At 38.8% G+C, this 27,228-nt stretch overlaps 3 protein-coding genes across 4 annotated transcripts in view; 1 reads left to right on the top strand and 2 right to left on the bottom strand.

The window, feature by feature from the left end:
* The window catches only part of LOC102512215 (sperm-associated acrosin inhibitor), a 269,442-nt gene that overhangs the window by 212,406 nt on the left and 29,808 nt on the right, over positions 1 to 27,228 (top strand). The window lies entirely within an intron of this gene.
* On the bottom strand, positions 917 to 3,125 carry LOC106729712 (double-headed protease inhibitor, submandibular gland-like). Its single transcript, XM_014559913.2, has 4 exons — positions 2,979 to 3,125; positions 2,404 to 2,417; positions 1,547 to 1,665; positions 917 to 1,089 (listed from the first exon to the last, which is right to left on the bottom strand). Exons 1-4 carry the CDS (start codon positions 3,043 to 3,045, stop codon positions 993 to 995), a joined length of 297 nt encoding a protein of 98 aa, XP_014415399.1. The 5' UTR covers positions 3,046 to 3,125; the 3' UTR covers positions 917 to 992.
* The window catches only part of SPINK5 (serine peptidase inhibitor Kazal type 5), a 121,145-nt gene continuing 106,806 nt past the window's right edge, over positions 12,890 to 27,228 (bottom strand). For both annotated transcript variants that reach the window (XM_032477062.1, XM_014559911.2), the window contains 6 exons: positions 26,725 to 26,797; positions 25,698 to 25,825; positions 24,743 to 24,842; positions 22,641 to 22,771; positions 20,155 to 20,245; positions 12,890 to 13,270 (listed from right to left, as the gene is read on the bottom strand). In XM_032477062.1, coding sequence (XP_032332953.1) covers positions 13,262 to 13,270; positions 20,155 to 20,245; positions 22,641 to 22,771; positions 24,743 to 24,842; positions 25,698 to 25,825; positions 26,725 to 26,797 — 532 coding nt within the window. In that variant the 3' untranslated portion in view covers positions 12,890 to 13,261. The remainder of the gene's footprint in view (positions 13,271 to 20,154; positions 20,246 to 22,640; positions 22,772 to 24,742; positions 24,843 to 25,697; positions 25,826 to 26,724; positions 26,798 to 27,228) is intronic.

Below are 27,228 nucleotides of genomic sequence, written 5' to 3'. Positions count from 1 at the left end.
TCTTTTTTGCATTGTTTAGTAATCAGTTCTTTCAGTCTGTCTGACTGGTCTACAAATGCCTTAATGGCTGGGACTCTTTTTGCCCATTTGTAGTGCCTCTCCCCACACAACACATTGCTTGACCTCTAGTGATCTTTCTATATATGCTGTTAGGGAAAAACACACAAATCTCTACAGCACAACTGGCAAACATTTAACCAGTCTTTGCTAAAAAATGAAAACCATCGCGCTTTGAACACGTGAACTAGTAGGGCATCACTATGCCCCTAGTTGCCAACTCACTATTAGAAAATTATTTTCCAAGGTAAATATCTTTGCACATTATATTTAGGACCTCAGTACTCTCTGGAGTCCCAGAAAGTTGTCACATCTCTATCTCATGACAGTCCTACGTATACCCTCATTTGTTCCCAACTAACTTGACTTTGCCTCAGGCCTTATTAGTGATTTCAACATTTAATTAGAGTCTGTTTTTTTTTAAACTCTCCCCCAAAATGAAAACCAAGATGCCTTCCTTTGCAGATGCCTGCATGTGACTGAGTTCTCTTCAAGGGGGTGATTAGCCTAAAGCATTATGTTATTCCTGGCCTGTTCCAATTCGTTTGTAGTATTAGGGATTCTCACTGTGTCTTTCTCCAACTCTGGATTTTCTGCTTTTCATTAGTGAAGCTAAAGGTAACATAATACTAATGGTTAGAGCCGCCCTTTGATCCATGTTTATTTTTTTTTAAATGAGTCTTTTTTAAATCGGGGCTATGAGCAGACTCTTCTCTCACCAAGGTGTGTATAATCTCTCCAGCTCCCAAAGTGAGTAGAAATAGAGGAAATATTTCTGTATGATTTATACATTTAGGAAAATGAGCATCGATGATTTCTTGAAAAGAAGAATTGTATCCACAAAGACAACCCTGACAACTTTCTGCTGAGAATCTTTTATTGAAGAATCAGATCTCTGGATTTGTCCCCACAACCGTCCTAGGGAAACCAGTTCTCTATGTGGACTCTGCCAAAACATATGTAGGGCCCTTGGGCACCGGGGAGACTCTGCATGGTCCATATTTTACGAAAAAAAGCGTGCCGCGGCTCCTCCTGCAAGAGAAATCATGTTTTTAAAAGGAAAGCTTTAGAGACCTTAAATTAAAAGTTGCATATTCTTAGTTCCAGCCAGCCAAATGCGTATGCACCATGAAAGGTGAGCAGTTAATCACTGAGCTTCAGCACTGTGGAAAAAAGGAACTCAGTCAACTGGTAAAAGCCAGTGCCAGGAGCCAACAAGTCTGTAAATTTCTCTTGTAGCTGCCACTTAATCATATGATGATGTTGATCAAGCCTCTCTTTCCCTAGCTTCAGTTTCTCCTTGTTACCCATTTCCTTTTTCTCTCCTTTTCTCTCTTTCTTTTTACCTCTTTTTGTAAAATGTCATTATCAGTCAGCCATCTCCTTCTTACGCTTTATGGCAGCATCTAGCTTATTGGGTAGCTAAGATGGCTTCTGGTTCTGGAGGAGAGGCTCTTCCTACACACAAAATGTTAAACTAAGCACTTACGCAACGGCGCTGCAGAACAAACATTTGTTGCCGTATACTCTTCCATCAGATCCACAATGAGGATTGTACTCCAAGGTGCATACAGTATAATCAGAATATTTGGGGCACAGAACTATCCTCTGTCCAAAGAAAGGAAAAGAGAAAAAACAATTGCAAAACGTTAAATCCTAGAAAGCCTTGAGGGATCATTTAATCCGAAATCCCACATGCCAGGGTACACATCCTCTGCAATTTACTTCATCTGTGATGGTGAGAATACCGTCACAGCGAGGGAGTGCTCAGCCCAAGTTCACGGCCGTCTCACTCACTCTCCACATTTAATTGATGAATAGGATACATCTGGGGATTCTATTTGGTACCTAATTTTGAATTAGCCATCTCCTGCTCATACTGTCATCCTCTTTATTCAGACCCTCACTATGTGTTGCCTACATGGTTGCAGTATCTGCCGGTTTATCGCCCAGCCTCCGTGCTTATTGGAGATTGAAATCACCTTCCACACTGATGCCAGAGTGATTTTTTTAGAAGCCAAATCAGATCTTGTTCAAATATTCAACTTTTTAGGGCTATAATGAGAGTCCAGTAGAATAATGAATGTGAAAACTACTGAGAAAAATTTAAAATGCTACCCAAAGGTAAAAGTTAACTTAGCCTCACTGCCCTTTTGCAAGGAGATTCCTTTTGCACCCTTTGAAAAAAACACCAGGACAGCACCAGGACAGGGAGAGTAGGAGCAGCTTCACCTCCTGCTGAATGATTTCAGCCCCTGCGCCCCAGTTTAGGTGCTTTCACAGCTCATTTACCCACAAGCTCTAATTTCATTTTTACGAAGACCACACAGAAAAGGTTGTACTCACTTTTGGCCGTATTGCTTGATCACCCGAAGAGTGTGGAATAAGATGCATTTGGAGAGACGGAATTGGAAAAGAGTAAATTCCACAGTTAGAAATGCAAAGCTAAATTCCTTGTTCACAGTAACTAAAACCCATTTCCCAACGTCCCTTGTCCAGGCCAGACCTAAGAGAGGTCACTTCTTTACTCAGGGCCATCTCAGGGTGAAGTCAGAGTGTATGTGGTCCTGATTTTAAAAATGGGGGAAAGGGCTTTTACAGGTACCCAGGAGATCCCGTGGGCATGCCCAGAGTAGGGTTGGGGTTATAGCCTCAAACTAGCACAGGTAGTTTCCAAAGGGCCAGTCAGAAACCTAAGAGATCGTGATCAGGAAATGAGCAGAAAGCTCACAATCCTTTTATTCTTCTCAGTCTCTCTTCCTCTTCCTGAAGGTCTCACTCACCCCCACTTCGTTAATCTGATCAATCCAAACAGATGCCTTCTACATTTTCTTTTGGCTTTAACATTCTGTAATTGCTGAGTACTGGGTATGTCACAGTTAACAAAAAACCATGAGTACTGAAAAGAATTCCTAACTCACCAGGTAGAGAGGCAGCCCACGTAGTGGCTGCCAGAGCAAGGATGACACAAGCGGTGATGCTCTTCATAGTGATGATGAAGGAGGGCCGTAGGGATACACTGCTCTGAGCAGGAATTTCAGAGAGAGCGAGAAAAAGCAGTCTGCCAAATACACACATATATACACAAGGCAGGGTCCTGTCCTCGTTAAAAATTGACCTTCTCGATGATTGGCCATTAACCCAAGCTAGGGCAGTTTATTGTATTTGTCAAGGAAAACTTCCTTATTATCTTGAGTTACTGACAGTTGGAACAATTACCTCTTAAAACTCACCTACCAAAAGATGTTTTGCATAATAATCCTTTGATGGTTGAGCAATATAATGGCATGACTATATTTGAGAAACAAATAAAATCATAGGGTAGTAAAGAGCAAGCAGACATTCAAATGACACGTATCACGGGTGTTAAGGGTTATAGTAAATGCATAGAACATAGAAGCCACGAGGACATGTCTTTACAACGTACCGTGGGAGAAAAAATTAACAATCAGCCCTGTGAACCCCGCTTTTCTAGAGTGTGGGCGCACTTTTCAGCATTCTCCGAAGACCTGTCACATGATTACCTTTATGAAGGATGAAGAGCAGTAATGTTGCTGTTTTGCAGGTAGAACAACAAAATCAGAAAGCTTCAAGTGTATTGTCTTTAGTCTCACTTAACAGTTGGGAGAGCCAGTTTCCCAGCATCCTAGGCCTACACTTTTTTTTTTAAACTGGGGTATACTACTTCATTAACTAAAATGGATATTTATGATAAAAATCCAGATTTTGGCCTCCTGTCTCATGCCTCTTAAGACTGTAACCATGGTATTCTGTTTAACACATTCCCTGCTTCTGTATCTGATTTCTGTTTATCCACATAACCGATATTTTTTCAATAACGCAGGCCCAGTAATTTCCAATTACTTAGCATATTCCCCTCTCTTATCTCATGTGGTCTTCACATCAGCTCTCCAGAAGACAGAGTTAACATAAAAATAGAATTAATTCACAAAGAACAAACTCACAGATTGGAAGACTTAAAATTCCCCACAGCAGACATGTATTGAGATCTTGACCAAAACCACATCTTCCAGTTTCAAATCTTACGGTCTCCCAGTAGCTGATTGCATTTGTTTCTGTTTTTTTTTAAGGTATGTCTCGCTCATTCATACTTTGCATTTTCCAATACCACCTCTTCTTCTCAGATAGATGTCTACAATTTTAGTTTATGCCGTTGTAAAAATTCAAATGCTTATACCTGACATGTATTTCAAGGCTTCATCAGCATTTGAAACATGTGCACCGCAATGAGATGCAATCCAGAAGCTTTTCTGAATGGGATAAGTGCTCTTCTCTCCAAGTTACGGTGAAACGTCTGATTAGACTGACCACGTTCTAAGTAGAGGGCAGAGATGAGAACAATGGCTCATTGGGTGTTAGACCCGGGGAGTCCCTGAACAAGCATCTGGGTCGGTGGTTTTCAAACTCTCTGCTGTGGTTGTTTAATTAAAAAATGGAACCTTTTCCACACAGAAATGTAATTTTATGAGGCAAATGATAAATGAACAGATTTTTTTTTAAAAGTAACTTAAATAGAAGCAGTACAGGGTTTAAAAGTACCTGCATTTCCACCACACACCTCACGGTTCCATGGAAATCTCTTTGAAAACGTCTGATCTAGACTGCAAACAATAGAGGAAGTGTGAGGCCCTGAGAGGAAGGGTATCTGGTCCAAGGCCACTCCATGAGGCGGATCCCCTGATTCTAGTACAAGACTCTTTCCCCTGTGCCATGTCTTCTCGGCAACCACACAGCTCCAAGTCAGCATTTCTGCCCCTCCTTACTTTCCCAAAGAATGTGAGGGAGGACCTGCCATCAGGGTCCTACACTCAGTTCTCTACTCCTCCCTGGATACCACCTTTCTGGGCACCCCCAGGATCTTCCATGTTAACTTTGCTGCTTAATCTCATTTTTAGGCTTCTCTCCAGTTTCATTCTGCTAATAGCTGTCAGTAGGAACCCAATCCAGGAAAATGTAGGCGTCTTCATTTCCTGTCTGGTTTTCACACTCAAACCTAATCTCTCACCAGTTAGGTTTTAATTTGTGTGTGTGTGTGCCTTCCTCTCCAGGAAGATTTTTTAAAAATTTTGTTTCATTTGTTCACGCATTTGTGTAAATTCAGAGTTTAAGAATCATGCCCTATAAAATCTACCTTCCATGGTCCTCCCTTTCTGGAAATCCTCATAGGAAAAATTAATCCTGTTAATAAACTCATAGCAGGACTGCATTTTCCTTTCTTCTTTTGCCATCTACTCAGTAAACTAAGGATTTAGAAACAGTATGTAGAATTATGTTAAACTCAACATCATTGCAATTCATTGCCCAAATCAAAAGTCACCAACGAATCCACACCCATTTTTATTACCAGTTCCTTATCAGGCTCAAGATTTTTTCAAAACTCATTGATGGGTTTTGATTCTAGCGCTTGATGTGAATACGCACTGCACGTGAATTCCTAGCAAATCCCCAGCATGGTCCTACACAGAATAGGTGTGAGTTTTGATCAGTAACTGTAGATGTACAACATAATCTATTTCTTCTCTTTTTCTGAATAAACTTATGTGTGATTCTCAGCGCTCCACTCTGCCTGGATTTGGGGAGATTTGGTCTCATTCATTTTTGGAGTTTATGAGGATCTGAGATGCTTACGCAGTGCACAGAACATGAGAGCAGGTCCTCTCTCGTCTCTGGACGGTCGTGACTGCTGCGTGCATCTCGGTGGGCAAAGCCTGCCTTAAATGGTTCACCTCACTGAGGCTGCTCCCTGATTCTGTGCCACACGTGAGACAGGGTGATTTCTGACTGAGATTGAGAAACCCCTGAATCTGCAGACACTTTGTCACAGTCAGCAGTCGCTGCCTGTTCAGGAAGCTGCCCAGCAGCAGTCTTGTTAGAACTCAGTCTCTCTGATTTCTCTTGAAAATGTTATTTCTTCTGTCTTGGTAAGTTTCTAAAGTATTCATGCCACTAAGGGTCATTTTTTTTTTTTTTGGCCTATTTTCTATGTTTTTGTCCAGTTGATTTCAAACCTCCTCTAAGGCAAAAAATATATCCCTTTTTCTTCTAGCTTTGTGATAACAGGAGGAAGGACAACTACAAAGAAAGCGAGTTAATAGCTTTTAACCACTGCCGTAGTTGCTGATGCTGTGTTGTGATTTCTTGTTTGACATACTGGCATTAAGATGACTGTATCAAAATCCCATTCTTCTTTAGAATCTTATCTTATGCTTCCAGATAAGTGCGTATCTGGGGGTTGAGCACCTTCTGAAATTCTTCTGTGGGCCCTTGCAAGTGGAGGTCATCTAACTGCCTACAGCTCTTCTCAGTGCCTAGGAGCAGCCTCTAGAGAAGAGTGTGACATTTCCTGCTTAATTCAACAATGTCTGTCCTGTGACCAGAAGCTGGGACTTATGCAAATATCCTTTGTGAACGCAATTTGTCAAAAGCTCTTTTTTAGAGACCTTGGCAATTGGCGCTCTGGCTGCCTTCTCACATGAATTCTAGGAGCAAAGTGGACCCAGAGATGAGACTATAATAGCTGGCAAATTTTCATTTTATTCCTGCTCCCAGGACTTCTTTCTTGTAAGTCAAGCCATTAGAATTCACTTCTCATTGCTAATCCCATGACTCTGTACTAAAACACTTCCATATGTACTGTCTCCTGCCACACAATCCATAGATTTGGAATTGAAGTGTGCCAGAAATAAACAGAAGTGACCATTTCTGTAGATAATGAACAGTTTTCTAGGATCATGGGACTAAAAAAAAAAAATCTAGTCTTTTGCCTGAAAATATGATCAGATAGATAATATCATTTGCATGAAAAGCATGGAACTGTGGTTCACGAGACCAGAGGGAGTGGTGTAAGAGACATAAGATTAAAAACCGTTTACTTGAATGTATATTTCTCATTTACACCCATGTGGGTAAGCTCAGAAAATCACTTCCCCTCTCTTGGCTTCAGGATTCCCATACATTAAACACGTGAGATAAGTCATCTCTGATTTTCTTCTAGCTCTGTCAATCTAGGATTTTATCCTGAAATAAAATAACCTTTCCCTGATTGAGATTTTCTTTTGTAGTGGTAAATATATTTAGCTGATAAAGAGCAATTAATTAGTTGAAAGTTATTGTAAGATTAATTATAACAATACACCTCACAGCATTTTTTTTTCTGGGCTCACACTGCTTTTGCCTTTCTCTTTAGCTACAGCTTTTGCTAATATTTCTAAGAAATACCTCGTGAATCTAGCCTTCATGTGGGGAGGAGGTATGTTTTATAAGTTCATATTTTCATGTAACTAGCTTGTTTCTAACCATCAGTGCCAGCAGTTTTAAATTTGTACCAGGGAGGTAATGTGGAATCTCTAAATTCTTTGAAAATCAGTCTTTGTGGGCTTTATGTCATTGACTGTAACTGAGAGTGCCTGTCCTAAATTTCCTTTTAAAACTTTTATCTTAAGGGTCTAGCTTTACTCAACAACTTTTAATAAGCAATTGCTCCATGCTAGGTGTTGTCCTAACCACTAGGAAGATAAATAAGAACATTAAACTAACTCTTCTCTTAAAAAGTCACAGTCTAATGAGAGACATGGACTTGTAAACAGGCAGCTGTGAAGCAGTGACAGCTGGTAATACAGGTGTAAGGACAGGGTGTCAGGGGAGCATAAGGAAGGAATAACTAATTCACATTCAGACAGGAAAGAAGTCGTGGAAGACTTTCTCGAAAAAAAAAAAAAGCTGCATTTTTAATGTGTTGAGAACAAATTAGTGTAGAGTTTAAAGGAATGGATCTTGTGAGATAGAAGGAAAAAAGTGGGAGAAGGACCAGGGGTTGATAAAGGGGATATGTTAGGAGGAGAGGACAAGTAGGAACAAGTTCAAGAAAATTATTCAAGGGTAGAAGGGAAAGAGGACAATGTAGGAGTTGAGACTGAAGAGGTGGACAGAAGGCTTGCATGTCAGGAGGAGTTCGGCATTCATCTTGGGGGCTGGAGAAGCCACTTAAAGGTTTTATGCATAATACCATCAGATTTGGACTAGATCATTACTCTGCCTGCAGTGGAGAATGCAGTGGAAGGGAGGAGACTGAAGCAGGGAAGTCATGTATAAGGCCGTTGTGGTCGATCATGAAAGGATGATGATGGCTTAAACCAAAGAGTTATTAGATTTGGTGATCAGCTCTGTAGAGGATAAAAGGGAGAAGGGAAGACAGTGCCTAGATTTCAGGTTTATCTCATTTTGCTTCTTTTTTTTTTTTTTTACTGCAGTGTGTCTGCTTAGTAGGAGTTTTCAAAAAAAAAAATCAAACTGGGAAATTAAACAGATCTCTGTTTTGAAGAGATCATTTGGAGATTAAAAAAAAAGTGTAAAGAATGGAGACAAGCAAGTCTGTGAGGCCATTGAAAAAAGTCCACTGAAAGGAAAGAGGGTCTAAGTTTATAAAATAAGGTAAAAAGTGAGAGATGTCTTTCGGCGTGAAAGACATTTACAAGGTCTGTAACAGATTAGGAGAGAGAGCATAGAATAGCCTGGAGGAGGATTATTTTCATCCCTGACAGTAATCCAGAAGGAAGTACAGTCAAAAATGAAAAGTCCATCAAGGATAACAAAGACTTTATTGCATTTTTTTTTCCTGGGACTTATTTTCAAATGACAAAGCCTCTCTGTTCCCTCTTCATGCTTGAAGAATGATTTATAGCCATATATGATTTAGATAGAACTTAAACTTCAGTACTGGGGAGAAAAAGGCATTTGTGTGCCAGGATGGTTTCAAGGAAAGAACAAGATACCATGTTATGCTTTTTTTTTTTTTTTAAGGAGGGAATCAGATACTGCCCATCATTGGTAGAGGCCACAGGGAGTGTTATTTGAGGACACATTCACTCCATTTACCGTAATCTAACTGTGAAATATATGAGATTGGCCTTGGTCAAAGTCAACCAACAAGGCCACAAATTGGGATACAAATGTCAGTCTTGCCATGTGCTTTTCTCAGTTTCAGGCACATATTAAGTGTTTAGAAATGTCAACACTTATTATTTTCTACTATCATTATCATAGAATAAGAAGCATGGTTAGTATTTAAGTGTACGGAAGGTAACAAAGACAAGTGAGTTACAAAGGAGGAGGACAAGAGACAGAGTCTTCTTTGTTTTTGAAATATAGTTCATTTACACTATTGTGTTAGTTTCAGATATACAGCAAAATGACTCAGTTATATATATATTTTTTTCAGATTATTTTCTGTTATGGGTTATTCTAGAATATTGAATATAGTTCCCTGTGCCGTAGAGTAAATCCTTGTTGCTTATCTATTTTATGTATAGTAGTTTGTATCTGTCAATCCCCTATTCCTTATTTATCCTCTCCCTTCCTTTTTCCCCTTTGGTAACCATAAGTTTATTTTCTGTGCAAGTCTGTTTCTGTTTTATAAATGAGTTCATTTGTATTATTTGTTAGATTTCACATGTAAGTGATATCATGTAATATTTGTCTGACTTACTTAGTTTGATGTTCTTTGGGCCCATCCATGTTGCTTTAAGTGACAATATTTATCCTTTTTATGGCTGAGTAGTATTCCATTGGCTATATATACCACATCTTTAGCCACACATCTTTCAATGGACATTTAGGTTGCTTCCATGTCTTGGCTATTGTAAATAGTGCTGCTATGAACATTGGGGTGCATGTATCTCTTCTAACTAGAGTTTTTGCCTTTTCTGGATATATGCCCAGGATTGGGGCTGCTGGATCATATATGGTAACTCCATTTTTAGTTTTTGAAGGAACCTATATATTTACTGTCCTCCATAGTGTCTGCACCAATTTACATTCTCACCAACAGAATAGGAGGGTTCCCTTTTCTCCACACCCTCTTGAGCATTTATTATTTATAAACTTTTTGATGATAGCCATTCTGACCCTTGTGAACTGATACTCCCAATGTGGCTTTGATTTGTATTTCTTTAATAATTATTGATGTTGAGCATCTTTTCATATGCCTATTAGCTATTTGTATGTCTTCTTTGGAGAAATGTCTATTTAGGGCTTCTGCCCATCTTTTGATTGTGTTGTTTTTTTTGTTGTTATTGAGTTGTATGAGCTGTTTGTACATTTTGGATCTTAAACCTTTATCAGTTGCATTGTTTGCAAATATTTTCTCTTATTCTGTAGGATGTCTTTTCATTTTGTTGATGGTTTCCTTTGCTGTGCAAAAGCTTTTAAATCTGATTAGGTCCCATTTATTTTGCATTTATTTATTTTGCCTTGGAAGACTAATCTAAGAAAATATTGCTATGATTTGTGTCAGAGAATGCTTCACCTATGTTCTCTTCTAGGAGTTTTATGATGTCATGTCTTATACTTAGGTATGTAAACCATTTTGAGTTTATTTGTGTATATGGTGTGAGGCCATGTCCTAATTTCATTGATTTACATGTAACTGAAGAGACAGATTTTTAACCATTACTGAGTTCTAGCCCAGGGGTCACACCTGGCCCACCACCTATGTTTGTAAGTCTTTGTTTTATCGGCACACGGCCATGCATATTTAGTAACATAAGGCAAATTCGTATGTTAACACAACAGCAGCGTTGAGTGGTTATGACAGAGACTGTATGTCCCACAAAGTCTGGCTCTTTATAGAAAGTTTGCTGACAGAGTCTACATAAGTGCTCTCTGCACTTGTTTCTGAAGCCTTGACAGAGGGAGACTTCAGGTGAGTTCCTTACATGAGAAAATAAGAAAGTTGACAGTGGTGGATCAATGAAAACCCATTTTCTGACAATAGAATCTGAAATATCAGTCACAGAGAAATGCATAAGTTGGTGGTAGTGACCAGGAAGCAGGGACAGAAATAGTCTGGCTTTCTTTAGTTCTGTTTCAGGATCGCTTGTCACTTCCTGGTTTAGAATTTTAGGGCTGCTTTGTGAAACATCAGTGAGATGGGTCTGGTTTTCATTTGCCTCCAGTCCATCAAGATACGACTCAAGAAGCAACTCAAAAGTTAGCTTACTTGCTAGTTAACTGTAGCTGTTTTGTTGTGACCATTTTGACACAGATGACATTTTATATTCACGTCTAGGTTGTGTCTCCAAAATAAACAACTTTCAGCTTTTTTTTAATCTCCCAGGTAATGTTTTCAACACATTCGCACTCTTACCCCTGATCCCTGAGCCTTAGTCCATTCTGTACTTTATTATCCTTGATCCTGATCCCATTCTTGACCCCTGCACCCCTACTTCACCCTTGACCTTCACTGGGTCCCTGAGCATTTGTTCATCCTGTGTCTCATCCCACTCTGGGCCACCCTATCCTTCACCTCACCCTATCCCTAAGACACACTCTCCCTGCTGCTCTGAATGATTATCAAGGGTTGGTTAAGTCTTTAGTGTGAGATAACCAAGTCTTTTGTGCACATTACCTAATAATCATAATCAAATTAATACTGAAAGCAGTATAAGGGGTTGGTTCTTTATATCTTAATGAAATATTCAAAATGACATAACAAAGCAGCTACTTCTCAAAAAAAAAGTAAAATATTTTCCTGGCCAGGAAAATAGAATTTCTGGATTTCCTAGAAATAACCAGGAAGGAGATACAATCTCATATGTTATAGAATCTCTAAACCCATCTTGGATATCCTGAAATTGCCAAAGGAAATAGCAACATTGTTTCCTCTTTTTTGTCTGAGATGAATCTGTATTTTCATGCTTAAACAATGATTAACAAGCCTTTTTTCTTTATTTTTTTTAATAATGATAACATAGGAAAAACAGAGGGATTGACTTATTTTCACTCAGTTACAAAGGACAGAGATCACAGAATTCTACTACAGTTGGCCTAGTGGCAACTTACCTAGAAGAAAAAGGGCAGAGGAATTATTACAAAATGAACTTCCCCAATCCAAGTAGGCCTGCCATTCAGACACAGTTCTTCCATAGCTGAGAATGGCTTGAAGCATAGTGGATTCCCCTCAGGCTTCCTCCATCTACCGTGCGTTCAACGTCAGCCCACAATCTGCAACTGAACAGAGTAACTCGGTACTGGGTACTGTCACAGGGTACCAGGAGCATGACAGGTTTTCAGCATCGAGACGGGAGCTTACAAGCTGTTCCATCCCACCCCTCTCTAACGCTTGTATTCCTGGTAGATTTCTCAGGTGTGTTAGGTCACTGTCTAGTTTAGTAGCCTCTGGCTCCATGTAGCTACTGAGCACTTGAAACTTGACTGGTCCAAACTGAGACATGCTGTAAGTATAAAATACTTACCAATATTAAAGACTTAGTAACATAAAATTTTTTACCAATTATATTTTGAAATAATAGTTTTGATATATTGGGCCAAATATATTGCTAAAATTAATTTTACACATTTCTCTCATAGCTACCAGAAAATCTGAAATTACATATTTTCATATGTAATTTGAAATCTGTGGCTCCTATTTCTGTTGGACAGTGCTGTGGAGACTTGCACACGTTGGCAACTCTCTTTGCCGTAGTCTTCCCCCAGACTGTGTGTCTAAGACCCTGATACAGGAAATCAGAAGGCAGTGTGATTGAATGTGAGAAATTACTGCTCTGTGTCATTGGATGAGGTCCACATAATTGGGATAGTTAGGCTATTCATGGAAATACAGAAGCTAGATAGAGGAGGTGGTAAGGTAACAAGATAGTGAAGGTGAGGTTGATTCATAGCTGACTGAGCTTTATATAGCTGTTGGCTGCTGGGGAACCCTGTCTCCCCACCTCTCTTCTAGACATTCCTTCTCAACTATGACAGTAACTTGAATCTGAAAAAAAAGTGAGCATTCTCTCTCCACCCACAGGCGTGACAAGACACAAGGGTAGAGTTTATTCAGCTTCTGCAAAAACACGTTTCTATTATCCACAAAGAAGTCCCAGAAATCGTGTTCTGCTGGGTGTACTTTTATTGAACAGGCAGTTGAACAGACAGCATTGTGATCAGGTTTCCAGAGCACAGACTGGGTGAAGATGTCTCTGTGCCCTCAGATCACAGAATCTAGGAGGAAAGAGATGGAAAAGACTGAAAATTAGTGAATCCATTCCCCCAACAGCTCTGTATTGCTTTCTATAGTAAATAAGACAAGCTCTGAAGAATTCTTCATATATACAGATGGTGAAGGTAGGCGATTCATAATTGGAGTACACATTTTCTCTCATGGTGTTCACCAACTCTTGCATCATTTGAACTAGAAGAGAAGATGAGTAGGTTAGATGCTAGCAACTCAAAGACACTGTAGAAACTCAGGCTGTACATATAATAACTGTACCATAATCAAAGAAATCCAGATCCCTGCATTCTGCCAAGAACACACAATTTCAAATCACTTTCACATATCATTCACTTGATTCAATGAGTATTTATTGAACACCTTGTACATATTACCTGTTGAGGTAGATATAAAAATGAACTCTGCTTTTGATTATGTGTAACCTTCATGGTAATGAAAAGAGGAAGCTCTCATTCACATCATTTCACAAAGGAGGAAATTGAGCTTCAGAGAAGTTGAGTGACTTGCCAAAGGCCTCACATTTGGTCAGGACTTAAATCCAATTCCTACTATAGCAATTAATGATCTACTATTATAGTTTGTTTGAGGCCATGAGAATTTAATCAGCTAGTTTCCTTGCCTGACTCATCCATGTAGTCATATATATATATTTTTAATTGAAGTACAGTCAGTTACAGTGTGGCAGTTTCTGGTGTATAGCCCAATGTCCTAGTCATGCATATACATACAGATATTTGTTTTCAATTCTTTTTCATTAAAGGTTATTATAAGATACTGAACATAGTTCCCTGTGCTATACAGAAGAAACTTTTTAAAATCTATCTTTATATATAGTGGCTAACATTTGTAAATCTCAAACTCCCAAATTTAATCCCTTCTCACCCCCTTTCCCTGTAGCCATAAGATTGTTTACTATGTCTGCGAGTCTGTTTTTGTTTTGTAGATGAGTTCATAGTTCATAGGGTCCTTTGTTTTCTTTCTTTCTTTCTTTCTTTTTTTTTTTTTTTAGATTCCACATATGAGTGATATCACATGGTATTTTTCTTTCTCTTCCTGGCTTGCTTCACTTAGAATGACAATCTCTAGGTCCACCCATGTTGCTGCAAATGGCATTAGTTTATTCTTTTCTATGGCTGAGTAGTATTCCATTGTATAAATATATCACAATTTCTTTATCCAGTCATCTGTCGATGGACATTTAGGTTGTTTCCATGTCTTGGCTATTATAAATAGTGCTGCTGTGAACATTGGGATGCATGTATCTTTTTGAATTAAGATTCCCTCTGAATATATGCCCAGGAGTGGGATCGCTGGGTCATATGGTAAGTCTATTTTCAGTCTTTTGAGGAATCTCCATACTGTTTTCCACAATGGCTGCACCAAACTGCATTCCCACCAGCAGTGTAGGAGGGTTCCCTTTTCTCCACAGCCTCTCCAGCATTTGTCATTTGTGGACTTTTGAACGATGGCCATTCTGACTGGTGCGAGGTGATACCTCATTATAGTTTTGATTTGCATTTCTCTGATAATTAGTGATATGGAGCATTTTTTCATGTTCCTATTGGCCATTTGTATGTCTTCATTGGACAATTGCTTGCTTAGGTCATCTGCACATTTTTGGATTGGGTTGTTTGTTTGTTTTTCTTGTTATTAAGTTGTATGAGCTGTTTATATGTTCTGGAAATTAAGCCTTTGTCAGTTACATCATTTGAAAATTTTTTCTCCCATTCCATAGGTTGTTGTTTTGTTTTGCTTATGGTTTCCTTTTTTGTGCAAAAGCTTGTAAGTTTAATTAGGTCCCATTTGTTTATTTTTGCTCTTATTTCTATTGCCTGGGTAGACTGCCCTAGGAGAACATTGCTAAGATTTATGTCAGAGAATGTTTTGCCTATCTTTTCTTCTAGGACATTTATCGTGTCTTGTCTTGTATTTAAGTCTTTAAGCCATTTTGAATTTATTTTTGGGTATGGAGTGAGGGAGTGTTCTAACTTCATTGATTTACATAGGGCTGTCCAGTTTTCCCAGCACCACTTGCTGAAGAGACTGTCTTTTCTCCATCGTATATTCTTGTTTCCCTTTGTCAAAGATTAATTGACCATAGGTCAGTGGGTTTATTTCTGGGCTCTCTGTTCTGTTCCATTGATCCATATGTCTGTTTTTATGCCAATACCATGTTGTTTTGATTACTGTTAGTCATATGTTCTTAAAATCAACATTTAAAACATAATATCGGTGTTTAAAAGATGTTTAAATGGGTAACTGCATCTTGTCTGCTGGTCTCACCTGTAACAGTAGCAATATTATTATTCCAAACTCAAACCTCTGTATTCGTTCTCACATTTACCCCATAAGGCTTCCTTTCATTTGTTGGTAGCTGTAATCTTGTTGAATCCTTGAAGATCTTTGTCATGAAATTGATAATAGTCATTTACTCATCTCTCAAAATAGTATTGATATTTTTCTTGACATAGGAATTTCCTTCCAATGTAGCTAATCTTTAATTACTTGAGATAATGCCTTCTCTAGAGCCCCTGGTTTTCAGAATCTCCTGACAACTAAAGGATGGTGGCAGAGGATAAAAAATGAAGGCAGAAAATCTACACTGGACCTCAAATATAATATTCAATAACTTTGGTAAATTGCAGGATTTCTCCCAGGGTTGATTTTCTGTAAAATAGGAAAGATAATGATCCCTGCCCTGAATACAGGTTTATTGTGAGGATGCAAAAGGAAAGATCACACAAAACTCGAAAAAGTTACATAAATCTTGGTAGTTATGTTTACTGTATAATGTAAAGTACTTCTTGGAATAGGAAGTAAAAGTATGGGTTCCAGGATTTTCAATCTAATTTTCCAGGAAAGTTGTAAGTGCCTGGCCTTTTCTTTATTCTTGAGGTTCCAGATTCTCATAGAGAATCCTCTACCCAGGAAAAAAATGTTTAGGCAGTAGGTTCCAACTTCTGGGATATGTACCCATAATAGTTACTAGAACAATGCAGGGTGACACCGTATCACCTTGGTGTATCCAAGATCACATAATTGAATCATACAGCAAGCAGGAACTGAACCCTATGCCCAGGATACCTCTTGTTCTAATGATTTGTTCCATCAGATAACACTAAGTAATTCCTGTCCTTAACAATGCCTGTTATATAACTCTAGTGGGAAGGAAACACCCAAAAATGAAAGGAGGGAACTTACAGAAACCTTTTGGCTCTGGCGAGATTCTTCATTATTTGAATAAATACATCTTATTAGTATTATTCTATGGCAAGTTCCTCATAAAGTAGTTTTCATCAACTTGTCTATATGAAATGACAGCAAGGCGTGATCTAAGGTGTGGTCTGTAGGACTTGTGTAAAGATTATTTTTACCTCCCTGTTCTGAGATGTGTGTGACCGAGTGTGTTTGAAATGCGGGGGGACGATTATATTCTGGCAATAAAATGAGGAGCAAACCGCCGAGAGTTTCTATATGTAGTAAGATGGCAAAGATAGTATAGGGACTAGGACAAAAGTTTAAACCCTCTCTTTATGGGTGTGTAAAGACCCAGAGTAGACAAACGACTTTTTTAACCCACATGAGAAAACAATGATTTCATTCCAGTACCCCACCTACTCTCCTCTGCCTCCCAGCTGCCAGTGCAAAACCAGAAACACCTAGCTGACAACTCTTGTTTTTCCAGTTTCCCATATCAGGGCTCACTGAGTAGTTCTTTTGAATATGGTCTCATCTAGTGTTGCTTAAGATCCCCAAATCTGGTGGAATTATTTTTAATTCCATATTGCCAGAGCTTTTGGTGGCAGGGAAAAGGAGCAAAAAAGTTGTGAATCATAATAAGTAACTATCTTAAAGAAATATATTTTCAATGTCAAATATAAATTTATTAAAACATTATTTATTAAAATTATTAAAAATAAATAAGCACTGCACCAGGGTCTGTTTCTTTATATTCATACTTTAGACTCTTAGGCATAATAATAATAATAAATGCTATTAATTTTTAAACACTGTGCCAAATCCTTGAAAGTCAGTATTTATTACATATTTTCAATAACTCAGTGAGATCTTTGGTTACATATTTATATGATTTGCCAAAGGTCTTATATATGAAAAACATATCAAACTCTGAACCTGTATTTTCTTGGTAACAAAAAATTCTCTCTTATTTGAAAATTTCTAGATTTTTCCTCAGGTCATATATATCATCTTGCCTGAGAAAGAGATTCCTCAAACGGAATATCAGGCGGAATGTTAAACTTATTCCAAGATCCCTACTGGATGCCTGGGTAATACCAAACCCTATATATACTGTTTCTTCCTATACATACGTACATACCTATGATAAAGTTTAATTTAAAAGTTAGGCATGATAAGAGATAAATAACAATAAATAATAATAAAATAGAACAATTACAATATTATGTAATAAAAGTTACATGAATGCAATCTCTCTACGTGATGGGATGATGTGCGGTGAATGACGCTGGAATTGTGACACGGTTTCAGGCCACCACTGACCTGACAGTAGGTCAGGAGGAGGATCTTTGCTTCAGGTGATCCTGTATACTCAAGCTATGACAGCGTTGGTGGCTAGATACCAAAAAATGATGTCAATGGTTGGGAATCCTTGATAGTTGAAGGGTTTTTTGCCCAAAACGTTTAGAAGAACATTCTAATCAGAAATTGTTGCTCTTTCTAATGCTTCAAAGTGTTGCTGTAGAGGTTGTAATCCTTCGGGGATCATATGGGTGATGTTAATGCTGTGTTCCATCTAAAGATTGTCTTCCATAATTTTGTCCTTTAATGTCTGCAGTTAGAAATGGTTTGGCAAGTTTTGGTAATGTAAATTGCTGGTTCTGCTTTAGTTTCTTCTTTATCTTCCTCTTCCTCTGTAGATGACTCAACAAGTTCTTCCAGCTTCTCATTCATTAACACTTCTCAGTGGCCTTCAATATGTTATTCGACTTCTTCATCAAGGATGTCAGAAAATCCTTCTCCATCAACTTGTCTCGCCCCATGAATGATTTTCCTAACTTCTCCATTGATCCTTGGGAAACCTTTAAAATCATTACAACTTCACTCCATAAATGTTTCCAGCAGTTATTTACAGTCACTGGTTTTAATTGATCCATTGCAGCTTTGATGAATGTTATCATGTCAGCAGTAGTAAATGATTCCCAGCACTGCATTATGTCCAGAGTAGGGTCTTCATCCGTTGCTGATAAAAAGTGACCAGATACCAGGCAGGGGTATGTGGTCTTGACAGACTCAGTGATGCCCTGGTCAAGGGGCTGAAGCAGTAAAGTTCTATTTGTAGGTAAAAAATACAACCTCAGCATTTTCATTTTCATAGCAAATAGATTCAGGATGGCCAGGTGCATTGTCTATTATTAAAAGGACTTTAAATTCTAACCCTACCTCTTCCAAGTATTTTTTCACTTCTGGGATGCAGCACTGGTGAAACCATTTCATGAACAAGATGGCTGTCACCCTCCCTTTCAGAGTCTTACCAGTACGTGGGTGATAATTTTGTTTCTGTTTTTGAGAGCAGGTGGGTCCTTCACTCTTTACACCATGTCTGGCTCAGTCATGTGCTCTGCAGCGTTCCCTTGTCATGGTACCAGGGTGAACGTGTCACTTCATGTTTTATGCCCTGGTGCTTAATGAGAGCGTTAAGACCTTGCACTTTTATAAACGTAGGTTCTATTGGGCATCTTTTTCCAGAGGAGCTTGGTCTCACTGTAACTGAAGACTTGATTTAGATGGTATCTTTTCTCCTTAATCAACTTGTTCCATTCTGCTGGAAATGTGGCCAAAGCTGCTTTGCTGGCAGATGCAGTCTTTCTAAGTGCTACACTTTTCAGTCCAAATCTGTCCCTGAATCTGTGTAACCATTCTTTACTTGCAGCGAATGGCTTGGTGTCACTAATTTCCGGGGATCCCTTGCCAAAGTCCTCGTTTAGGCTCAATGCTTTTTGGTGCAACACGCGCAAATCAAAACACATTTTCCGTTTGTGTCTTCCAGACACGATTTAATGCCTTTTCCATCTTAACTAACCACTTATCACCCATTGTGGCTGTAACTTTTGCAGTTTGAGGTGTGGCAGTAAAACTAGCGTGAATTTCTTTTTTGTTCTTCACAATTTCATGGATAGAAGATTCATTCTTACTGAAGACCTGAGCAACCGGAGCATATGGGTTTTTTTCCTTATTGAACCTAGAACTTTCACCTTGCACTTAAAGGAAGAACGTTTTGGCTTCTTTGGCATACATTAATTTCCATTACCAATACTCCTCACTTTGGGGGCATTAGTCAGTAAAATGAGGGTTATTTGAACAAAAGACTCCACTACCACAGCGGTCAATCTGATAACCTAGATGACAGCTAAGTGACTGACAGGCGGGATGTACTGGACAAAGGTATGACCTACTTCCCAGGAGAAACGGAGTGGGGCGCTGCAGGATTTCGTCACGCTGCTCAGAACAGCATGCAGTTTAAGACTTAGGAATTGTCTATTTCTGGAATTTTCCACTTAATATTTTCAGACCTTAGGTAACTGAAACCATGGAAAGTAAAACCTCAGATAAGGTAGGGTTACTGTAATGTGCATGGAAACATCCTTGTAGGGAGTTAAATGAAAAGGTCAACTTTTCATGCTGGGTAACAATGCAAAGCACAAGGATGCGTGGGGGCTACACAGAAATGGTTTCAGTCCAGTTCCGTCACCGTCTGACCTCTCTTGGTCTCTGTCTCATCTTTTTATTGGAGGTCACAGAAAATAAAACTTATTCTGCAACAGCGTTACATTATGGACACTGCACTTAAACAATCTGTTAATGATCCCAGTAAATATTTTTAAATGTTAAAGACTGTATTTCTGTTCCTACATATTTTAGTAATTACTTAGTCATCTTCACAATGAAGATGTGCCCAATTCTAGGGTTACCTGACCTGGTATGATTTTCCTGGCCAGAGAAATGTCCATCACTCGGGACAAGAGTACAAAAGCAGAACCAGCTGGTCCTAAGGCGGTAGTCACGGACGCCGGCGTACTTACAGATGTGGGCAGGCTGGCAGGTGTTGTTTCTGGGATGCCATTCTCCTCGCACCTCCCTTCACTGCGTATGTGTGTATTAGTTTGGTATATTCTAAAACAAAGATGGGAAAGCTTTGTTATAATGAGAAAAAAAAAAAAAGGATTAATATGAGTGACATTTGGGCATCAAAAACCAGAACTGAAATTAGGGGTAGGGGCTGGGATCTGTATTCAGCTACTTTCTGGTAGGCATCATTCAGGTTTATTCTCCCTCTTCTGACTTAACTCCTCATTTGTGCCCCAAGCCTGGACCTAGTTCATCTCATTTCATTCAACTGTACACTCATGGAATTGTTGAATGTTGGAAATAAACTTGGAGCTCGTCTAGTCCAAAAGCCATTATTTTATAGACGGGAAAATTGGATCCCAGAGAGAAGTTTGACTTTGCTGGATATCTGTAATGTGACTTGGGGATTATAAAATACAATATATTTTATATAAGTATATATAAATTCGCTGTATATAATAAATATAGCAATACATTATCATAAAGTTGAATTTGATAGAAAGAATCTTAAAAGGTATGACTTTTAATGCCATTCTCTTAAAAAATATTATATATCAAATATCTACTTGTTTGCCTTGGTGGTGGGAAACTCACTGTCTATCAAGGCAGTTGATTTTGTTCTTGATCATTGCTCAAGGTGAAACTGCTTCCCTATCGCTTCCTCTGAGACCACAGAAACCAGTCATGTTCCCTCTTCCGTGAGACAGCCTGAATCTTCTCTGTATACTCCCAGTTCCTTTAGCCAAACAATCCATCCTGAGGCATGCTTCATCAGTATTTTTTCATGTGCATTTCTGAAGTTTGTAAAATTTCTAAAGTTCCCTTGAGTAGAGTATGACCCATTGTGGGTCATATGGTTAGCAGAATGTGTAAAGAATGTTGGGTGGAAAATTTAGGCCCTGACATTTACAATGAAGAGAAGTTGGAGGATTTCTAGGCTGAAATTAAGGTATATGTAGTAACAAATTCATGAGTGGGTGTACTCATTCCTTAAACATTTAAGATATTTAAGAATTAACAATTCCTTAAATCTTAAAATTCTATAATCCACATATGGATTTCCAGAGATTTATGTACCCACAGTCCTTGTGTATACAAATTGTTAATGTTTCATCATTTTCTTGTCTGTGAAGAGATAACTTTCTCCATATTATCAAAGTAATCTTTGACGCCCAAATGTTTAAGGAACTACTGCCTTGGATATAACAATAGTGTAGTAGAGAGAAAAGAAAACTGAATTTACACCCAAGTCAACAAGGTTAAAATCCTGTCTGATCTACTTCCTAGTTTTGCCATTTTAAACAAATTACCTGGAGTCTCTGAGCCTCAGTTTCACTTTCTGTACAATGAAGATAATGCCACTGCATAGTGAGGAGTGAGGATTCAGTGAAACTGTGAATATGAAAGTGCCTTACTTACGATATAAAGCACGCATATTCAGATTTTAGTCTACGTATATGAACTACGTATATCAATGGCTTTTTCTTTTGTGAGTACTTTGATTTAAAAGAAAATAAATGTAAACTCAAGTATTTTTCTGGGATTGAAAAGCAGGATATCAGGCCCATCCTCAATTTCTGGGCCTTGCTTATCGTATCCTGAGAGAGAGAGAACAAACACACATGGACTGCGCTGCAAGTCTGGGTTGGGTGGGGCAGGAAAGTCAAGATGTGCCGCCGTGCTCTCATTTAAAGCTGGGGAGATGGAGGCTGGGGAAAGGTGAGGAACGTGAATGGGTAAAATAGCGTCTGAGAAGAAAAGCACCAACAAATCTGCAACCAGTAATGAAAGTATTCAAACAAATCCCTTGTATTTAACTAAAAGAATAACAGTAATTTTTCTCAATAATCTTGTGATGTCAGCTGGCTAAGAGAACCGTCTCCAGTTTTCCAGTGAAGGAACTGAATCTCAGAATGATGAGGTGATATGCCCGCAGACACACAGATTAGAATGAAGCTGAGAACAGACACCAGGCCTGCCACCGGCTCCATTGTGCTTTTTTTTTGCTTGTTAGCACTTCCTGCTCTAAGAAGACTTGGGAGCATGGGGCGTCTGTGACTATCGGGTAGTCATAAGGCCCATTAGAGATTAGAGGCTGGGCTGACTACAGCAATGATTCTCAACTGTTTTCTCCTTACACAAAGGACAGATGACGTTCACACTCCCATGGGTGCACATGGGCTTAGCGAGATTTTCTCTAATGATTGTCACCCCACCACTTTTTCCTTTCTCTTCCATTCAGTAAAGTATATGAACAGTCTTATTAAAGGGATAACCTTAGATCCTCTGCTTTATGCATGAACAAGATCATTCATAACTGCTGTGATTAGTTAATTGGTTGCAACACACCTCCAATTCATATGAATACGCTACTGTGGGGCAGTAGTGTCATCAAGAACCTCTACACTGGAGGACAGAATCATTCGACTTGTATACTTACAGGTTTTTGTGACACAGCATGCAGGGATTGTTGTATGTCTGGCCATCATCACCACAGACAGGGTCTAAGTTCTTTGGGCAAAGGTAACCCATCCTGGGCAGTACTCTGTAGTGTTCGCACATGGCAGCATCCTGAATAAGCAACACATAAAGCAGATTCACTCAATGGCACTCAGGAGATACAGGCTTGGGAAACACTTCCGGATTTCCTTAATCATGTTTGAATAAATAGTGAAGACAGCTCTTTCCTGTACAAGCATTTACTGTATCATTTTTCTATTTTATTTCCCCCTTGCTATTATATTTTATTTATTCACATCATCTATTACCTTTGTTCTTCCAACAGAAACTCTGTAAGTGTAGAGAGTTCTGCTTTGTTTGTGGCTATTGTTCTTATATACATAGTAATGCTTGAAAAGTAGTAGGTGCTCAAGAAATATTTGTAGAATCCATAAATGATGGATAAATAAATAACAAAGTGAATACTGAGTGTAGTTCTCTTCTCCAAGAGAAAGCTCGGCTGAAAACCAGATCATACAGGAGGAAGCATGATGAGGTTTCTGGTGTGCTGGTGCTCTCTCATTTCTTCACCATAGGTGTTAATATCACAGATGTGATCACTTTGTAATATTTCATTTAGCAGTGCACTTATGGTATGTGCATTTTTTCTATATGGCTATTTTACTTCAGTAAAATGCTTTTAAAAAATAACAAATTTTATTATTAACAGTAGCCAAGATACACACACATATATATACAAAGGAATATTATTCAGCCATGAAAAAGGAAATCCTTCCATTAGTGACAACTTGGATGAGCCTAGAGAGTACTATGCTAAGTTAAAGAAATCAGACAAAGACAAATACTGTGTGATATCACTTACATGTGGAATCTAAAAAAGCCAAACTCACAGAACAGAGTGGAATGGTGGTAGGGATGGGATTGGAGAAAATGAGGAGACATTGGTCATAGGGTGTAAGCTTTTAATTAAAAGATGAGTAAGTTCTGGGACTCTAATATATGGTCTTGTGATTATAGTAATAATACTGTGTGATATACTCAAAAGTTGGTATACTCCAGTAGTCTCACCACAGAGAAGAAATGGTAATTATGTGAGGTGCTGGAGGTGTTAGCTAACACTATAGTGGTAATCATTTTGCAGTCTTTAAAGGGAGCAAATCAGTGTGTGTACACAAATTTACACAGTGTTGTATGTCAACTATAGCTCAGTAAAGCCAGGGGTAGGGTAACATTGTGTGAACAGCTCTCCTCCATGTTGAGGGATCCCTAGTGTAGTGCCTCATTGACTAGAAATATGTAATTAGTATACATTTTGCTAGTGTAACTCATCTATTATTCTATTTGATTTGGAAAAATAATTAGAAAAAAATTTTTTTTTATACCTGTCTTTCTCCCTTGTCGGGTCATCAGACTAGGTGCCAGAGGCTCCCTTCTGGGGCCCAATCTGAGATTGTACTTCGTGAGTGAATATCCTTATGCTCTCGTATCCTCTTTCCTTCTCTCTACTCTTGACTTTGGCAAAGCTCTAAAGAAGCAATCCCACTAGGTTCAGTGACACCAAGGTACACGTTACTGATGGCCATCAGCCTACATTTTAAATAAAAAGTTTGAACTACTGTGAATTGCTAATTGGTGGAATTTTCCAAGTATAAATATGTTTAGCACAGTGTCCCAGGCTGTTGGAAAAAGGACTTGGTTTAGAGGGGGAGTGAGAGGCAGCTGGATGAGGAGCCTTTCTGGTCTGCTGAAATTACAGAATTGAGGCTCCTAACTGCTTATGTGACCACATCTGCCATAAGTCACATTCATTATGTACCCACTTTTTAAAATTTCAAAAGTGTATTAAATTCGCTTGGAGCAGGCCAGTAATCTCAAAGAGCATAGAGTAATGCGCCAGTGAATAATCCCAGAACTCTCTCAGTTACTAGGCATGTTCTCCATTTAAGCCTCAAAGGACTTGAGGCTGCACTGAATCAGTCTTTCCCTGACCTTCACATGGAATGAGGTTTATGGAGAGCAAGTGGCAAACAGGCCCCCTAAAATAAGTGAATTAAGTAACTTTTTAGAAGTCGCCGTTCTTACCAGAGACCTAACGGAGGAATCTGGATTGCCTTCCCCTTCAGAAGATCTAACGTGGGATGGCCTTTCTTGAATGCTTGTCATTTCCAAAGCTTCTTTTTGACTAGAGAAGAAGACAAAAGTATTTTAAATTTACAGCTAAAAAGGCTAGCTCCTATAACTTCCAGGGGAAAGCTAAGCAGTTCTAATGAAATACGATGGAACCACAGAACATTCAGTGAGAGCATGATTAGGATGACATGTTAAGAAAAGTACATAGCTTAGCACTCCTGTCGCTTAATAGATGTGCGACCTTGAACAAGTGGTTTAAATTCCTTGAACTTAGATTTCCTGGAACATAAAAAGAGGGTAGTATTGGTAATTCCTACCTCAAGGAACATACTATGAGGAGCTAAAAAAAAAAATACTGATTATTATTATTGTGTTTCATAGTGTTTTTCCACAACCATCATCATCACCATCTGCCATACCCACTGGTCCCCAAATATGGTTGTTCATCAGAATAAGCTAGAAACTCTTTCTAAAATAACAAATTCCTTAGTCTTGGAGGCCCTGACTCCAGACGTATAAAAATTTGAGATAGAAAATCTGTGTGTGTGTGTGTGTGTGTGTGTGTGTGTGTGTGTGTGTATGTTTGACTTCTCTGTTGAGTCTGATCTAGTTGTGGAATGAAGATCTGGAACAACTTCCTGTAACTATGAACCTGAGAGTTAAAAAAATACAAAACATTTTTTAAGTGACACAGCTAGTAAATATCATGGTGGGAACTCATGTCTGGATTTTTGGTCTTCAGTCCAAGCTTGCTTTCTCTTATAGCAGGTATTTTTAACTTAAGAGCCTTGCATCTAAAGACTTGGTTCAAGGCCCCCATGGATGCATGAGCACATGTCTATTTAATCAACAGTCTCTAAAAATGCAGTTCCCCCTCTAGCTGGGGGCGCAGGATCCTCGTACTCACAAGATAGTTCTGCACATGTAGCACTTGTTTTTATACAACTGTCCATCGGCACCACGCACGGGGTCGTTCTCTCGAGTGCACACAAGCTCGCCGTTCCTCGCGTACTCGCGGAAGTTACTGCACTCATCCTAGAAAATGAGAAAGGGGCAGTGGGCATGGCTTTTCCCTTCTTGGCTTGGTGGTTTTCTCAAAGTTGGTTTCAGGAAGCCCTCTCTTGGCTCTGGACTCAGACTCACTGCACTCATCCTGGCAGTGGAGGCCAAGGAACACCCAGACTGTCTAAACTCCCATCCTCCGCTTCATTCCGAACCTCTCTGCTCTGGTGCTGGAAATGTAGGGAAACACAAAACAACACTTGATAGACCTCCTCGTCTCTCTCGTCCTTTCTGTCATTCCTTCATTTCCCCCATTTTCTACATGAGGTGTATGTACTCTTGACCAAAGGACAATCTCACAGGAATCTAACTCTGCAAATGTGATCATCACTCTTAGAGGACTGGTTGAAGATGTCTTCCTTGAGGTCTTGATAAGCAAATAGAAAAGGCAGCTTCATGCATGCTGCTACTGATTCGTTGTTTCTCAGAGAGCCATCTGGAGAAAATGGAAAGGACATCAAGGAGAGACACCAAAGGGGAGGCTTTGAGACTTGTTTATTTTACCTGAATTATTAAAGTCAGTGTCAACAAGCTACCCGAAGCCTCGTTTCACATTTAAAGTGTCAGACGCAAGCATGCAGTTGAGGTGGTAAAAAATTTTACTATTTTTCAATCCACATTTCTCCCAAAGAGGAGAGACTAAAGCAATATTCGACACACACTGCAGGAGAAGTCTCTATAAAATTGAGAAAAACGATAAACTTCGAAACCAGAAAATAAATCTCATTATAACCCAAAGTGAATAAGATTGGCAAAATCAATTTTCTTTGAAACAGAAGATTAGCAATTTTATTATCCAAAAAGTGGAGGAGAATGCAGGAATCTGAGGATGAACAGTAAAATAGTTATCTTCGTATCTTTTAGGAAATAACCTTTGCATCATTTGACGGCCTTGCATTTGATCTTCCGTCTTCATTCTTTTTTCTTTCATTAGCTTCTCGCTCACTGCAGAATTTAAAAAAAGATAGGGTAGTTCTTCCATAGTTTCCGTCCAATTTTTTTTAACCAAGTATTTCTCCAATTTTAAACATTACAGTATCTAACAATGTTTTCTTGTATCTGAAAAGAAATCTAAGATACTTTACCAAATGAATTTTGATTGTTGGCGTTTTCATTATATGTCTGTGGTAATGCTATCACCTTTCATAAATCCAGTTACTATCCTGTCATCCAGAATTATATAAATTTAAAAGGCCATTACTTTTTTCCTATTTATGGTTTTCATATAGAGAAGTTGCTTCATTTCTCCTTTTTCAATTTTTTAATTAAATTAAAATGGAGCTCTCCAGGATGGAGTGTTTACATAGTTACGCTTTAAAGTTTATAAACATTAAAAAAATTTCTCTCTTCGCATCCCTACAAAAACAGTATTGCAT

Source organism: Camelus ferus, chromosome 3 (genome assembly GCF_009834535.1).
Source record: "Camelus ferus isolate YT-003-E chromosome 3, BCGSAC_Cfer_1.0, whole genome shotgun sequence".
Taxonomy (NCBI): domain Eukaryota; kingdom Metazoa; phylum Chordata; class Mammalia; order Artiodactyla; family Camelidae; genus Camelus; species Camelus ferus.
Note: the sequence above shows the minus strand (reverse complement) of the source record. Positions and strands in the feature narration are given on the sequence as shown.